Source organism: Haemaphysalis longicornis, unplaced genomic scaffold, assembly GCF_048455015.1.
Source record: "Haemaphysalis longicornis isolate Haplotype H1 unplaced genomic scaffold, Haemaphysalis longicornis Haplotype H1 scaffold_7, whole genome shotgun sequence".
Classification (NCBI taxonomy): Eukaryota; Metazoa; Arthropoda; class Arachnida; order Ixodida; family Ixodidae; genus Haemaphysalis; species Haemaphysalis longicornis.
Window position 1 is genome coordinate 129,032,996 of NW_027526422.1, and position 16,597 is coordinate 129,049,592.

The 16,597-nt window shown below is 44.5% G+C and overlaps 2 protein-coding genes across 3 annotated transcripts in view; one reads left to right on the top strand and one right to left on the bottom strand.

Annotated features, from left to right (window-relative positions):
• LOC144146967 (uncharacterized) overlaps positions 1-16,597 on the top strand; it is a 494,123-nt gene that overhangs the window by 94,200 nt on the left and 383,326 nt on the right. The gene's annotated exons all lie outside the window — the stretch shown is intronic.
• LOC144145106 (uncharacterized) overlaps positions 1-16,597 on the bottom strand; it is a 28,869-nt gene that overhangs the window by 6,212 nt on the left and 6,060 nt on the right. Inside the window, exons 2-4 of the mRNA XM_077676608.1 lie at positions 11,825-11,958; positions 6,627-6,694; positions 826-909 (exon numbers count right to left, since the gene is read on the bottom strand). Coding sequence (XP_077532734.1) covers positions 826-909; positions 6,627-6,694; positions 11,825-11,958 — 286 coding nt within the window. The remainder of the gene's footprint in view (positions 1-825; positions 910-6,626; positions 6,695-11,824; positions 11,959-16,597) is intronic.

The following is a 16,597-nucleotide window of genomic DNA, read 5'->3' on the forward strand; positions in this document are numbered from 1 at the left end:
AGATATGCTCCCAACCAGTTTCGGTATGCCTGAAAGGAGGACTCTTAGTATGCTTTCTACAGAGTTTCGGAAAAAGAAATAATTCCTCCTCCCAGTTTTTACGCTGTACACAAGGCTTCACACCACACTGGTTCGGTACCCCGACCACTGAACCTCAAGAAATTGGACGGTTGCCTCAAGGTGGATATGGTTAGGCATGGTGGTTTCACCCGCTGGGCACACCGAAGGGGAAAAAGCGCACACCAGTTACATTCTCCGCCTGCCCTAACGCCTAGAAACCGTGATGCATCGACGATTTGACATGGACATTCCCCGGAACCGAATACGGGCGACGAACGCGTGTGGCGGCGAGAAGATTACGTTTTTGGGAGGGATACCCTATAATCAGTGGTTCAACGCAGCTCCCGATCGCACGTTTTTAGACATCGTCTCAGGTAACTTTGCTTTCTTGAACCCGAACAGTGCGCCTATAGAGTGAACATTCTTTCCACTGCAATATGACGAGACTGATGCCGTGTATATTGATGCGTTCTATCCCATAAACGTCAGTTTTGTCGTTAATATCCTGCCCGGTCGGTTTCATCTATGTGTTATCCTCACTTGAGGAGCCAAAAATTTATCCATACCAGCGCCGTAGCTTTGAAACCTAGTAAGGTTGATAAAGATTTCTCGGTACCCTACTGGGACGTACCCCACTGGCAGGTATCTGAACGTCCTTTGTTGATACCACATTGTCCCAGCTGCCCCAGAAACTGCCAAACGTTTTACTCAATAGTAGCAATAACAGTAGAATATTGTGCACTTCCGAGGTGTGAATTTGCTTACCATATGATGCATCGGTGAACTTTGCAACAAAGCAGGCCTCCGAGTCAGCATACGGGATCTGGACCTCGTGAGGAGTGTTGGGCTCTGCAGATACGAGTGTCAAGAAGAAAATAAATGTGTCAACTAATGAGTGCAAATCACGCACAAAAGATTGCGCTCGTTATTAATATCTAGCTGCTATATTTTTACTTGGTAACCAATGTCTGTACCATGACTTTATAACTACTCCTCTTATCCCCTCTCCTCGCACCTTCACTGCCTCCAAACCAGAATATTCTTACCCAACGATCAGGCACCTCTTTTCTTCTCTCAATGCCTTTTGGTGGTCATTGTGCTATACTGGTGTGGCGATGGCATGTATGTGTATACTGGTATGTGATGACAAGTTCAATATGATGAGTTCATTTCACTTCACTTCGTTTCTGGTATTTTCAACAAATATGTGTTATACTGGAGCTTCGTACTCTATTCCGAAACGCTTCTTCCCATCCTTCTTGATCTTCATCACCCTTCTTTCCACGGAGCATTGGTAGAACCAAGTTCTTAATGCAAGGAGCCTAAAAAGGAGCTTAAGAAGCTTAAAAATATCTTCCACAAATATTATAACTGGGTTAAAAAAATTGTTGTGTGTCATTCTTTTTAGTGAAACACGTAGCCTACTGGTAATTAGTGGCAAGTGCTTGCTGCATGCACTCAAGTTTGCACGTCTTGTTGCCATTTTCGTCGTTTTCATCAGCACACAGGGACTTTTTTGAAAGTCTTATTCATTCTTCGGTTCTTCCATTCTTCTTATTGGTGGAATCGGGGTTGAGGTTCTCTATATGTATGTCCGGAGTGCTTTCGTTTGTTTATAATCCTCGTCAACCCTCCGGGTGTGTTTCAAGCACAGTTCGGCAACAGCAGTTATATTCAGTTATGTTTAACATTCAATAGACAAAACAATGCCATCCGCAATTCCCAGCGGCACAAATATTCCCAATTGTTTTGCCTCCCAGGATTAGCAACGAAGTTCAAAACAAATTCACCTTGAGAACGGCTGCAAATAATTTTCGAGGCCTTGTCTTGCCTTAAGCTTGCCTTTCCATATATCGTATGCATTGCCCAAAGGTCCTGTACTCCTGTACCTACTCCTCCATATGCTTCCATCATTTCATTGGAATCAATTGAATCGAACGGTTTTTTGTAATATATAAATGCCAGATAAATGGATCTACACTTCTAACGGATTTCTCAACTACCTGGCTGGTTGAGTGGTTGTTGCGCATTGTTTATTCCGGCCAGCTGAATTGGTAGTCAGAGCTCTACAGTGCATGTACCTTTGTTAAGAACCGGTTATATAACAGGGAGAACGAAACGGATTTGTCGTTTCTTAATTTTTTGCATCAAGCTTCAGGGAAGCTAAGGCACGCAAATATTTGAGCTAATGACATGTTTCAGGTATTTAAGCGTTCGGACGAATAATTTTCAAGCTTTTCTCTAGGAGGTATTTGGAAAACTATTCAAACACCACCACTTATTTCGTTTTCCCTTGAACTTTTCATAACTCCATTTTCTCACGCTCCTTTTCGGCCTACTTGGATACCGCTGCAGCATCGCGAATAAAGAGACTTCTTTCAGTAGCGTTTCTTTGTTATATGATTCTATGAAAAAGTGGCTCTAACCCACGCTCTGAAGGTGGTTGGAAAGCAAAGCTTTAAACGACACCCATAACAATTGCCGAAGCCAGATTAATTGAATTCACACAAGTGGCTTTCCAAAGAGTGAAACCAAATATTCTACCATCCGTCACCTTCAATTCGCGGGGGGGGAGGGGGGGGGGGGGGGCCGTTCGCAACGCAGCAGCGTCGGGCACGGCGGGCTAAAGCGGCGGACGCCGCCGCTGTAGCCCGGCCGTGCGTCGGCGAAAACAAAATGGAGAGCAGCGTCTTTCGAAGGGTGAGACAGCGGAACATAGCCATCCTGTTTTGCTGGCTCGGGGCTACACCACCGCGCGACCCAGGTGCAGACACCGAAACAATTTGGCGGGTGAGCTTAGTTATTCCCATTTATACCGATATAAACTAGTTAGTTCAGTGAGTTTGAGAAATGCCAAAAAGCTGGGGGAAATTTTATAATCGCTGATTATAAGATACAGTTGCTCCTTTCGCATTTTGTAATGCCTCTTAAAACACAACCGAATTGGTATCCACCAATTTAAAAAACAAAGTCACATATGTGGCAAGCAGTGCGCAAATGGAAGCGTTCCTCTAGCGCCCAGATGCCTGTATGTGGTCCCTACATTTTGTTTTCCCGCCCTTAAAACCAATCCTTAACGTATCTTTGCCGTACGCTCACTTAATTCCGTAGGGTCTAGGTTACCCAGCAGGTGCTGTCGGAAAGGTTAATTAAGCCGGGTGAAGAAATCGCGTAATGGACGCGTAGCAGCGCGAAAATAGGCCCAAACATCTGTCGCTAAGCAGAGGAAAAAGGCGTCCCTGCCGGTGCGAGCAGTCACCTGAGTGCCGGGAACGCTGGGTAACAGCGTCCTATCGCCGCGCCATCTACACTATGCTCCGTGAGTGAAAAGCGCCCTTCCTATCCCCAGCCTCGTTGGGAGTTTCTTGTCCCGCACGCCACGAAAGAACCATTGGCAGCTAGAGGTAGAAAACTTTTCTTTTTTATGCAAAGTACCCTGTCACTCTAGTATTGTTGCAACCATGATCTTCATAGTGCTCTTTTATCTATGAATTTGATCTAAGCTCTACGCACTCTAATTTTATATATGATATAAAAACTTTCGCAGTTCGTTTTTTGAACTTTCACACTGTAATTCTCCAAAAAGCAATCTTCCCTTTTAATATTCGATCTATTACGAAGGACCGAATGTCACCAACCTTGCATCACTCTACTAAAAGTACATGTGACAACTCGGCCAGTTTGATTTGACCCTCCCCTGTTCACGGCTACATCAGGCCAGAGACCCGGCTTTTGGATTCCTTTATTTATGTTTCTTGCCTTCTCGTGGGCGCGCCCAGAGGAAAATACGTCTGCTTTTTTTGTCGTTATGCCAAGCCCAGCAACTTTTTGTGATAAGAAACGGGCGTACGCATTTCGTCGGAACTCTCTGCTGTTTGAGTTTTATATGCGATATTGTCATATAGCTTGACGATTTTAGAAAGATCTACGTTCCTACGTAACTACATGCAGACTCAACGTCTGGCCAACCCATTTTTCGGTGCACGTCACTTTGTGCAATGTTTCTTGAACGCTTCTGCTTTTATTCCTTATTTATTACCAGGAACAACTCTACTGCAACAAAGTTTAAGTACTTCAAGAACCTTTCCTTGCTCTTGAACGAGAGAATACGTTTCTAAGTTTCCAATAAAACATTTTCCTACTGGGATAGTATACCACTTTTTTTATAGAATTCATTATCATACATCTGCTGCCCTTTCAACGATTATTGTAGCTAGTGTCACGAATACGTCTACTCTACTGGCATCCTCTCCACTTTTTTATTAAAGAAGCGAATTCTTTCAGTGCCGATATTGTAGTTTTCTATGGCCTCACTGTTCCTGGATGCAAGTTTGGTTTGGATTACTACACTTATCATTTCGACATAAATAAACTCAGTCTTGTCACTGCTCTTAACCAAACCTTGCACTTTTTCATCCGGCACGACACTAGACACTTGTAATGAATTTGATTTCATTTTTGTGTCGCTGAGGCTTTTCCGTGCTCTTTTTGTTGTTCTTTGTGTCCAGAAATAAGCATAGACTATCATCCAGTTATTTCTATCTGCAAGCTCAAATAGTACATCACTTTCGTTGTACCGACTACAAGTCGAACTTTTCTTCTTTGCGTTTCTCTACCTGCCTCTCTCATTGTGTGCCATGAAGCCTCCAACCACTACCTGGTGCTTAAGTCTTTTTTCAATCATTGTCGGTTCGACAGCTTGATTGAAGCTATTAGTCGCCTGCGCATCTCACCCACAGAATTGTATATAGGTAGGTGTGTGATATTTTAAACTTACACTCTCTCTATATATGGAATACCGAGGCCACGACGCTCTAGGAATTATCGTAGATATACTGCATATTCACGGCTATATATTTCTAGATTAAGAGTCCTGGCACAAGGTTCTTCGCTTGCTTTTGTCCTTTGTAGAACAGAAAAAGGAAACTCAACAACGTCAGCTAACAGCGCGGCGATAATGAACGGCCATCCCCTCCAAGATGGCGTTAGAAAAGGTGGGGCTACTAAGTATCCCATTTCTTCTCACATATCAATTACCTGCCGGTGCGCAATTCGCGCTCTTGATTGCAAAAACAAAAACATGTAAAGCAAGTTGAAGTTTATCTACTTTCCCACGTTACACAAAGAAATTTGGGTGGTGCAAAAATATGTTCTTAATTGCCTGAGGGCTCTGCACAATTAAAACAAAAACTAAATTTAACAGGCTTCGAGCAGTACTGAACGTAAAAAAAATGGCCGCGTTTCTGTTCATTTCGCTGCAAATGTCAGCAAAAAACAATAGCCTTCTGCCGCTGCTGCCCAGTAAATGTCTCTGTTTTCTCTTCAACCCACCTCTCATGCCCCTCCTCTCCCGTTTCGCTCGTCGCACGATAAACAAAGTAGTCGTTTAGCCAACTCATTTCAATTTTACCACATTCCGCTGCTCCCCCCATCTACTGGAACCATTTTTCACTGTTGAACCGTGAACCATGCCACAAGGGCGCTTTGAGTTTTGATGTCAAAACTTTTTTCCAGGGGTATTTTTATATTTTTATCGCAAAATTCAATGATCTATGTGCTTTTGGGTAAAAGAACAATGAAAATATCCCTCATGCAGTGAAGTCTTGTCTCAAGTATGTCTGATGTTTTATTTTGCTCAGCAGTAGAATTAATTAGAACAGTGCCACCAGAATTAGTATTTTTGAAAACACGTTTTGCCTACATAAACGTGCCGTTCAAGACTACTTTAAACTTTCGGCAGGGTGGCTGAATAAAGCGACAAATACACAGCCGGTTTGACGTCCAGATATTCACGACGACCACACTTTTAGCGTTTAAGTAGGCCCAGGAAGACTATCGTCTTTAGAAATCGACATTGTGAAGGGTAAACAAGACTTTTCAAAAATGTTATCTGCAAAATCGCCCAGTCTCCATTTTAGGTGATATATTTCTCAAGACACTACTTCTCTTTTAAAGGAGTCAAAATTTTGTATTTTGTTGCCGGTATGCTAACTGCAAAGATATTAGGATATGGAGATGTCATAACAAAGTATTTTCAGTTGCTCTGGTATGGGCACCAACATATGCCGCTCTATACAATACATGTTGTGAACTTCGAACCGGAAAAAAATGTAGAGGTGTGCTCAAAAATTCTAAGAATCCGCACATAAACCCTTGCTTCGTCTTTCTGTCGAACTGCTGTTGGCCTTTTTCTCAAACGTTGCGGCCACGCTCGCCCGTACTTGACCAGCCCCCCAAACAACACCCTCCAAATATTGCCCCGCTCTCTAGCCATGGCCGATTACTGGCGCGTGTTTTATCTCCCTCTCCCGCACTTTTGTTCATTTTCCTGGCGCCATCTTTTGTTCACACACCCCGACTCGCGACCTTTCTGTCGTGCGATCCCCGGCTGGCGTTCCCCGCACCGCGCGACCTCAAATTTTTGGACCACCTATTTTCTGAACCTCACAAGACGCGTGCTCCAAACACACAGATTAGAGCCGCCATGTTTAAAATAATTACAAATTATCGCCTTCATATCATTCTTTGAGAGTTTGAGAAGTTTTCAAAAAATAAGCAGTACTTACCACTTCCAAAAGTGATAATGAGCTTATCAGGCTCGCTCGTATAAACATAACTCTGCGTGTCCTGGCCTCTGTAAAAAGAAGCAGCAGAAGTTTTGTGATCACAAGATGTACGCGAAAACTAAAAGGTGCCTAAAGAATGCGCCACTGCACGAGCAAACAATCAATGCTTACGCATATCCCGTTTTATAGTATTTAGGAAAAGACGCTTGCTTTATAAAGTGTGGGCGCTATGTAGAGCGTAGTACGCAGCTTCAGGATAAACTGCTTCCGTAAGCGTTGTTTTAGGTACCAGCAGAAGTTTAGAACAAAAATCCTCTTTCAAGTAGCCACGGTTTAAGAACGAACCCTAAAGAACGAATTTCTAATGCTTATAACAACTTTCTGGGGAAACCTAAAAGAATTCAAAACAATAAATGGCAAAAAACTTCAAAAGCGCGACTTGAATATACACAGGCACGTAAAACGCTTGTCGTGTAGAATGAAAAGAAACATGAAAAGATCAGTTTTAGGGGTGCATTCTAGCTTCTAGGTGCATTCGTTTGCATTCTAGCTGCTATTATTGAACAAGAACATTATAGGGCATAATGACCTTATTACTTATTCTATACACCTAACAGCTAATTATTTAATATATACCTTCACTTCATCTATATATGATATACTGTGGTATCTGCAATGGCGCATTTAGCTGTATACAATCACCTTCAAAATGACTACTTGAACTTGCCCAGATCACCTGAGTATGCGGCTCAAAAATTGCTGAGTGACAGAATGAGCATAATTAGTGTTTATAATGCACATGGGCTAAGATAAATGTATACCTAATTGTCTGTATTTAGCGTATGAAATCTTCATTACTTCTCTATAATCACAAAAATATCATTGGTTCAATACCTAAGAAACTGGAGCAAAGATCTTTAATGACGACAAGACTACTACTGCAAAATTTTTGGCCGGCAATGGTGTTGTTCATTAGGGTATTTTAGACTCCGCGTATGCAACCGTGTTCATTTATGAAATGTGATGAAAGAATGCTGTACTAGAGCCCTGTAATCATCACGGGGTTTGTCCAAAACTTCCATGAATGTCTTCAGAAATCATGTATTCAAAATCAGTGACAACCTTTTCAGAACATTTCAAATTATTCACACCCTGCTTGAATGCGCCGTTGCTGACGCTTCACCGAATCATTGAAGGGGCCATGGAATCCATCAAAGGAAACCTCCGTAAGTGAGGTCCTCGCAGCTACTTTTACCGTCTCCACCGTCCCATGCCGAGTTCCTTCCGGGGTTGTTTTGATTTTTCGAAACAAACAGACTCTTGTAGTGCCAGATTGTGGTTTCACGGTGGAAGGAGCAGCGTTGCTACACACATTTTGATCACCAACTTGAAGACAAAGAGCCATGTGCGGCTTGGCACGTTGTCATTGGGCAACATATAATTGCACCGTATTTCTTTTCTGACACATCGAACCCTTTTGCTCAATCGTTTGAGCACTTCACAGTAAAACTACTTGTTGACTGTTTTTCTTTGTTGCAGCAATTCACTGTGAACCACGCTTTTTCTGTAAAAAAACAACAAGCATTGCGTGATTCGGGATTCGCTCACGCTTGCTTGTTTCGGGCACGGACACTCTGTGCTGTAACACCCTCTGTTCTGGCACTTTCATCCAGGTTCGTAGTCACGAATCTACGCCTAGTCCACTGCATTCACTTCGTCCAAACAGTGTGGGTCTGTATGTAGCGTTAAGCAATTCATTGCACTTAAACGAACGCACTTCCGTCAACTGACTCGCCCGAACGTTTGGCACAATTTCGCAGCAGACATTGCTCATTTGAAAATATTCCGTTAAAATGCGATGAACGATTGTTCTGGCTATACAACACTTCTTTGCGGCAACCCAAAGACTAAATCGCTTGCCCTTGTGCAAACATTGATGCCCATTTTGCACCAAGATATCTGTTTGTCGTATCGACAGGTATTCCGAGCGGTCGTCGTCTTTTACGGACACCCCGACACTTCAGGAACCTCTTGTGTCCCATGAACCTTTGGCTTTGTCTTATCAAGTCCTCAACGTGGGCTTTCCGGAGCATTTATAGCGTCTCTGCATTGTGTTTACTCAGTTTCACATAAAACTTGATTGCATCACGGTGCTCCAAAAACTGATTCATTCGTTTCTCTGCGAGAATGCAGTAGATGCCTCTGCGAGGACCATGACCTGCCTCAACACACACCCCCTGGTAACTGAAACCACTCTCGTTTAGAAGCTTAGATCCCCCACTAAATTCTCCACCCAAAGCCTCGGCCATCAGGCTAGTTGCCGGCTACAAACATTCACTCCAGGAAGTTCTGGGACAGACACTGTGTAACGACAAATTCCTCCCAAACAATTCTCGCACCAACCACTACAGCATGCCTCCCAGCCCAGGCATATCTTTGGTGCGTTAAACACCACTCTCCAGCAAATCGAGGTCTTTTGCATTATCTGCACAATCTCGGGAACAAATCAGTGAGACCTTTTGACCCGAGCACCAGCGTTCAGTGAATAGGAAAACCTTGATAGTGAGGCCCGTTTTGAAATACGCTAGCATAATCGTGGGGAAAAGTTTCTGCTTGGGCAATAGAAAACACCATCGTCAAAAGCAAAGCCTTAAGTCCATCCCTCTCTTATGAGACAGGCCTCAGAAATGCCTGGATTATATGTGATCATTTTTATGCTGAAGTTATTGCTTGAGTTAAACGGATGCAACGATTTTATACAATACTGTAGTATGCAGCCACCGTTCCTCCTTATCTGTAGCATGTTCCAGCAGCTGAAATTGCACCCCCTGCCTCTACAATATCAGCTGCAAGTGTAAAATTTCACTTTTCTTTTTCAAAATTATGAACCTAAACTTTCCAAGAAATACGCGTACACATGCGGCACTCCTGGATTAGCCAGGAGGAATAGCACGAGCACCTCGCGTTTCGACTTTAGTCAGCCTAAACCTTTTCGGATATCTGACCACAGCCGGCCTGAACTTTGACACCCATCACATTTTTTTCACACTGGCAAGTACAAAGCGGGAGCTCAAGTTCCGGTTTAGTGTTACAATGGCTGCTGTTTTAAAACACCAATGTAATTATAACACCCCATCTCGTTCTTGCAGCAGTGCCACCTGCACTGTTTGTAATGAGTATTTTGTGGTCCATTATAGCCCGTCATCTCATCCTTTTTATTAGATTTGACCAATCTTCAGAGTGGCGAGGCTGAACTGTAACACCGTGGAAGGAGCAGTTGTAGAAGACGTATCACCTCTGGCGTAAATTAACTGCTGGCAGGGAGCATAAAAGGGAGGGAAAGAAAATTTATTAGAGAATGTTTCGGTGGGTCAATACAGGGCAGCACCTCGTTTCGGGCGATTTGTGGTGAAACGTTTCAGTCTTCTTTCGACCAAATGTCGAATGCCTAGCGTTGCCAGAATACAGCAAAAATTCTTCTAATATATACGCGAAATTATTTTTGTTCATGAGGTTCAGCATGTTGTGGGCTTTGGATGTCTTCCATCTATGCGCCAAAGGTTTCCTTCTCACGCAGCCTTGTGAGGGGGATTCATGACAATCTGTGGGTATGCCGAAGTCCACTACAGATTTCCACAGATTACCTGGGTGCATCGACAAGGCTGTAGTGTTTCGTGGGTAAACCGCTGTAGTGGTTTGGCTGGGTGCCGAACCAAGGATTACCATCACCGTACAGCGTACAATGCCAGTGTACAGGGCAAGCCGTCATCATGGCCAGCAGTGTATAAATGCTACACCCCAGGGAGCTCACAAAGTGTGAATTCATCCAGTGATTTGCGATCGTGAGGGTCGACTAGTGCCAGGGAGTGCCGAGTCGTCTTTCATCCGGGTTTGGCGGCACCAGATGTTGAAGGAGAATCGAGGCGTTGCTGTGCTTCAAACACAGTAATTTATTCCATCACGTTGTTTCTTGTCCAGACAATCAGAATAGTGCTCTGCCATCCTCCCCTCTTATTGCCGATTGCCGCAACAGGTAATACGGGCAGACTACGTTTTTCTCTTGAAGAGCAATACCATATCTTCGGGAGATGGGTACTGTGGGAACTCAGGCGTTGTGCCATGCCTGTACTGATAGCGATAGAGCTAGGGCGTGAGTGGTTCTTGGACCATAAGTTGCAGCCTTTTACACTCGCGAGGGAAAGTGGTTTATGACTGATTCTCTATGCACACTGCATGCACAGCTTACGGATCACTGCGACTTGCGGTTGCGCCATCCGGTGAGATACTAGGCCCGTTCCCCAGGGGACAAAACAACTACTTGAAGAAGGCTTACGTTACCGCTGAGGATATGTTGTGAGTAGTCTGTTATATTTTAGTTTGCGGGTAATGTTTTTCGAGTGACTGCAACCAGAGTTGCCGCCGCTTTGGGTTGTGGGGAGGGGCCAGTGAGGTGGCGGTTAGCGTAGCCCTTGTAAGTATTTGTAGCTTAGTAGATGCTGGACGTCTCGCGATGTACCCGACAATCTTATATTGTAGCATGTGTATCTGGCACTGGTGTATGAGTAAATGTCTTGAATTTACCGAGAATTGTTTCTGACGTAGCCAGGAAAACTTAGAGGACGCCCGAGACTATTTCTTTCAGAGGATGCGTTGGTTTTTATCGCATATATTCATTTAGATTTGTAGGGGGATTGGACACCATACAAGTTTTCACGTTTTTTAAAGTTTTATCTCCTTTCTGATAGGGTCTCTGCCGCATTGGTGTGTCGCGTAGCTGTTTGGCTGTGGGAGCAGTTTGCTTCACAAGGCAGAGCAAATGCCTAGACGGTGGTTTTTGGGCTGTGAGACATTAAACCGCGCTTACTGCACTTCACACTCAATTACGATGGTTTTTGTCAGAGAGTTGTTTAGTAAGCAAGTCCCTGCGATTGGCGTAAACTCCTACGTTTCATTATTTCTAATGAAGTATGGGCTTCGTATTCTGGACACATTTCACCGTATTGCTTGGAACAAGACATTGAAGCCGAAAAATCCCGTAAAAAGCGGGACCGAGTCCCACCAGGTTTTACATTTTTACGTGAATTGTCAGAGGAAAATAAAGTTAGACAAAGTATATATACGCAGTTATACGACTTGGTACCACCATTGGATACAATTCAATCCAAGGCATGAAAACAACAAATGGACCAAATTCTTACGCTTGAGTCCCGTTCTCAAACTTGATTACAATGGAGGCCGCTTGGTTTTCCTGGCGTGTCAGGCGAACGCAGAGTTCCTGGGGCGAATCTGATGTCGAGGCTCCAAGGTAGACAGTTTCAAATTCCGTGTACAGCTGAAGCAAACCAGAGCATGTATGGTTTCTTTAAGATTCTTTTTATTATGAACGCGTCGAAAATTAAAATGGTTCATAAAATTTTAAGCAATTGACTTTAGAGCACTGTTTTCAAAATTCCCCGCAGCAGATTCCTGAAACATCGCATAAGTAGTTTCTTGGTGTCATGAGTAAAAAAACTAGACATGCTTTTACGCCGTGTCTGCAATTACAAACCATTTGCGACCCAGACACGTATTGGGGAATAGTGCAATGGGGCTACAAACATGCTAGCTTCAAAAGTTCCGAGAAAGTAAGCATTCCCATTCAGATGGGAGCCTGCGTAAGCAGCTTTACAAGAAAAACTAAAGAAAACAAGGGAGCAACGCGATTGGTTTTCTCAAATGACCAATGTTTAGGCATAACAATGTACACTAAACCAACTGTCATAAATCTGCAAAAAGAACTTTTAGTGCCACACAGGCCTCGTTCGTTGCAATCCACAGCGAACACCACTCCAAAGCCAGAATTTCTGGTTCTTTTGAAAATAGCAGAGAACTCATATTTGCACAATTATGCATTTATCGCTGCTGAGCTACGTCGGGATTGTCGAAAAACAAAGTATGCGCTCATCTACCCTCTGCATAAATCGACCGAGGGACCTATTCTCGACTGCAGAAATTGCCGGCAATTCTGGCAATTTGCCGGAAGTCTTTTCTGACTGGCTTTCAATTTTTGTCGTGTGCTTCTGGTTGACAAAGCGGTTGTGTGTGCTGTCGTCATTTTGACGTTTCATGTCGTTTACGGGCACAGTTCTGAAGTTTGTCTCATTTCGCGTTACCAAATGCGCATAATTCTTGGCCGGCAATGAAAAACCAGACTAAATGCAGCGGACATGACAACCAAAGCCTGTCTTTGCTATTCAACAACAATACTGCTTGTAATACACACCCCCTCTGTGATTGGCTGAGAAGGCGTGACGTAATTTAAACAGTTGGCGGGAACGATTACGTCAAGCATTGGCAACTTCAGCCTGCGTAAAAGTGATGTATGCTACGTAATAGCTTGAAAATGGCGGCTGTTTTTGTCGCAAAATACAAGAAATAGGGCAACAAACAGCCCCGGCTTACGGCGCCGCAAAATGTGCGGCAATTTTCAGCAGGCGCAGTTTAGCAGGCGCGCTCTTTAAAGGAGCCATAAAGAGAAAACAAAAGTTTGTTTTATTCGAAAGATTAGGTGTTTCATAGTACCCCAAGCGCTTTCCCGGAAGCAAATGATGCTTTATTCACTGAGAAATAAGGCAATTTAAGCCAAAATTTTATATCTCCCGCTAAAATTGAACATTCCGTGACGTGTACAATGGCGTCATAGAGCCGGTCCATGAAACAGATACTTAGTATGTCGAATCCATATAGCACCCACACGCGGGAGTCGATCGAGGCGGCGGCCATTTTAAAAATACTAGTAAAACCTAGTGCACCCGCAGCCCTAGTCATGAAATCGCCTGATCCGGAGAACAAAACTCTCGCCGAGGAGCTCGGGCTTGCATTTGATAACCTCACACCACAAACACGCTCAATGCTTCTAAGTGCACGAGCGGCAAGAAATGTGGGATACGCGGTGGACGGGAAAGCGACCTTTCCGCGATAGCCACAACAGACGAACGCCCAGCCGTCGGCACCGCTGCCTCGTCAGCCCCGTCGCGACGGACGAATATAGACTGGTACGTATGTGCCGTATTTTGATTACGGTTAATAATAGTTCAATTTCAGTAGCAGTATCACTTATGCCAGTTGGCCGGTGTCGTGTATGGAAAGCCGTTCGCGCGAGCTCTCTGCTTCGACGAGAAAGATACGAGCGTCAATGCGCGGTGTTTACAGCATTTTTTTCCCCGAGGTCAGAGCGATTTGACGAAGTCGGCGACGAGCGCCAGCATGTCCCAGGAGTGAGCTAACGTAAGGGTCCCTGCCGTAACTGAACAAACTGAAGTTTTCAGTGGTTGTAAACTGGAAACGAGCTCGTAACGACAGCAGCAAGCGAACACCATTCGAAACTTACGCGACGACTGGCACAATCTCGTCGCTTCGTGCTGTTCCTTACTCCCCTCGTTTCTATTTTTACCTTTGCTGGTTGGCGATATGACGGCCAACCTTCTGTGAAGGGATTACGATACGAAGCAAGGTAGCGGCTGTGCGTGCTGGAACGGTTCGTTGGCCCCGAAGAGCCTCGAACCCGAAAATTCGTCTGCGCGACGGCGAGATGTCGAGCTCGGCCGGCGCGCTAGTTTCGTACGCATTGGCGCACACGCTTGCGAGTTCGTTCGGACCTTCAACCGTTTACTCCACCGTTCTTTGTCATAAAAAGAATGTGCAGTATGTTTCACGAACATTTAGCTCGCTATGCAAGCTGTAAGCCCTGCCTAACATGCGTTTGCTTTTGCCGGCCTCCGCCAATCGCAGAGCACTCCCAAGTGACATCACAGCTTCTGTTGCGGAAAATGAGCTGGTGGGTCGCATGGTCATTTCCTTTTTTCCTAATTATGTAGCTTATTTGAGCGAAGTTTTTGTTATAAGTGGTGTCGTTATGGTTCTAACGAGGCAATCTTTCGAATGAACCAAACTTGTGTTTTCTCTTCATGGCTCCTTTAAAGCTTGTTTCCTACCAAAACAAATTATAGTTTCAACTGCTTCCAAGTCAGCGATCATAGGGCACACAAATAACGTGCAGTATTTTGCTTTAATGTTTGGCAATAAAATAAAAAATGATTTGTTTGGCGTAAATGATTTGTTTGGCGAATGCACGAGTTGAATTTGCGCGGTTCGGTAATGTTCGCGAAAGAGAGATCACACACACACACACAGCTACAAAGAAAGAAAGATGCATTTATTCACAGACACCTATTATGTGTTGTCGTTGTACTTGATTGCTAGAGCGGATCTCAGCTTTGAAATTTCGTGTCAGTACTCCTTTAAGCGGGTGCATTAGCCCTTCTCACGCCCGATTCCTGGCCAATCCCCCACGTGGGTATGTGCCATGTCAGCAGGAACAACAACAACAATGAGCCATGGGGACGCGGCCAGGCAGCGCGCGCCCATCTCCCCCCGTTGCTAGGGAAGACGAGGAGCGCGCGCACCCGCAGCTGTTGCTATGCGGACTACGCCGGCGGACGATTCAGGTTCGCTTAAGAAGTGCATTCGCACTTAAAAATTGTGTGATGTTCTTCAGCTCGACATCCGCCTTTCGCTCGCTTTTAGATCAACGTTACTCGATCGCCTTGTGGTGTTGACGCTAAATTTGACCTCCAGAAAGGTGTTTTTCTTGTCAGCCTGAGCTACCGTCTTACTTTTTAGAGTACTATCAAAGTGTTTTTATATTTTTCTTCCGCAATATTTGATACCTTGGTAGCGATCTTTATGAGTGACTCGTCAAATTACACTGCTTGTCGTCATAGCTATAGGTGCAACACGTAACTAATTGCTTACGTCGTGCTTACGCAAAAAAACATGGGCGAATTTTCGGCAATTTGTGCAGTCGAGAATGGGGCCCCGAGTTCTAACTCATATCATGGATGACAATATTGAGCGTGACGTGGGTGAAGCGTACTTAGGTGCTTTTTCAGATGTATAACAAAACAGGAATACTGAAACCGGAATGCGCATGTGTAATCTTTTCAGAAAAAACGCAGTGTACAATGTTTTATGCAAACTTAACACCGTGGTACCTTGACCAGAAAACTAAACCATTCATTTCATCTTTTTATTCTGTCGTATCTTTTCTACCGGACTGATCCAGCTCATTTTAGGCACATCGAGGAAAAGCTTTACTAAAGATCGAATTACGTGTTTTAACAAAATAATGCGATAATCTTGTCGGAATAAAATTCCCATACAGCTCTTTGCGACATTACCAGCTATTGCACCGCTCACAAAATCACAGCCCGAGGAAAACTATTTTATCACTTATCTCAGTTTTGCCCGGAACATTTCTCGCTAGAAACAATTTTAGCAGCTTCCACTACTGCTGCAAGGTCGGAGAAACAGCGGATATGGGTGTCGACGCACCTTCTTCCGGTGTTGCTTAGTCTTGACAGGTTTTGTTAAGATTAGTTAGGTTTCGCGATGCTTTTGCTTGCTTAAACTGAAGGCTGAGATTAAGTTTAAACAGATTTTACAAAGCCGTTTTGTTCGGTCCCCTACAGTGACAGCGCATCTCGGGTGGGAATAAGCTGGGTCGACTTCCGGCTTCGCTGTTTCTCTAGCCTTGCACCATTAGTGCAAGGTAATTGATTATTTTTTTGTGCCCAGCCGACCCGCCGCCTGAGCCCTCCATAAGTCTCCTTGCGCCACTCGACCTTCTATTCCGTGCGTTCCCCGAGTAGAGTTGAGACCGGATGCGAGGATAGCTCTGTAGGCTATTGGAAACTGGGACCGACTACAGTTGAGCCCTGCTGGGAAGCTAGGATGGCGCATGCCCTCCCCTTTCTGCTGACGCGCCTTCTTTCACGCACTCCCTTCTCATCGGGACGCACCGCGTGCGTATTTTCTCTTGCTTGCCACACAGCCACAAACTGAAGTTTAAACAACTCCGCTTATCACGACTCCAAAACCAGTAATCCCTGGATACCCAAAAAAGCCTCACTCCTTGAACACTGCCACCCTCA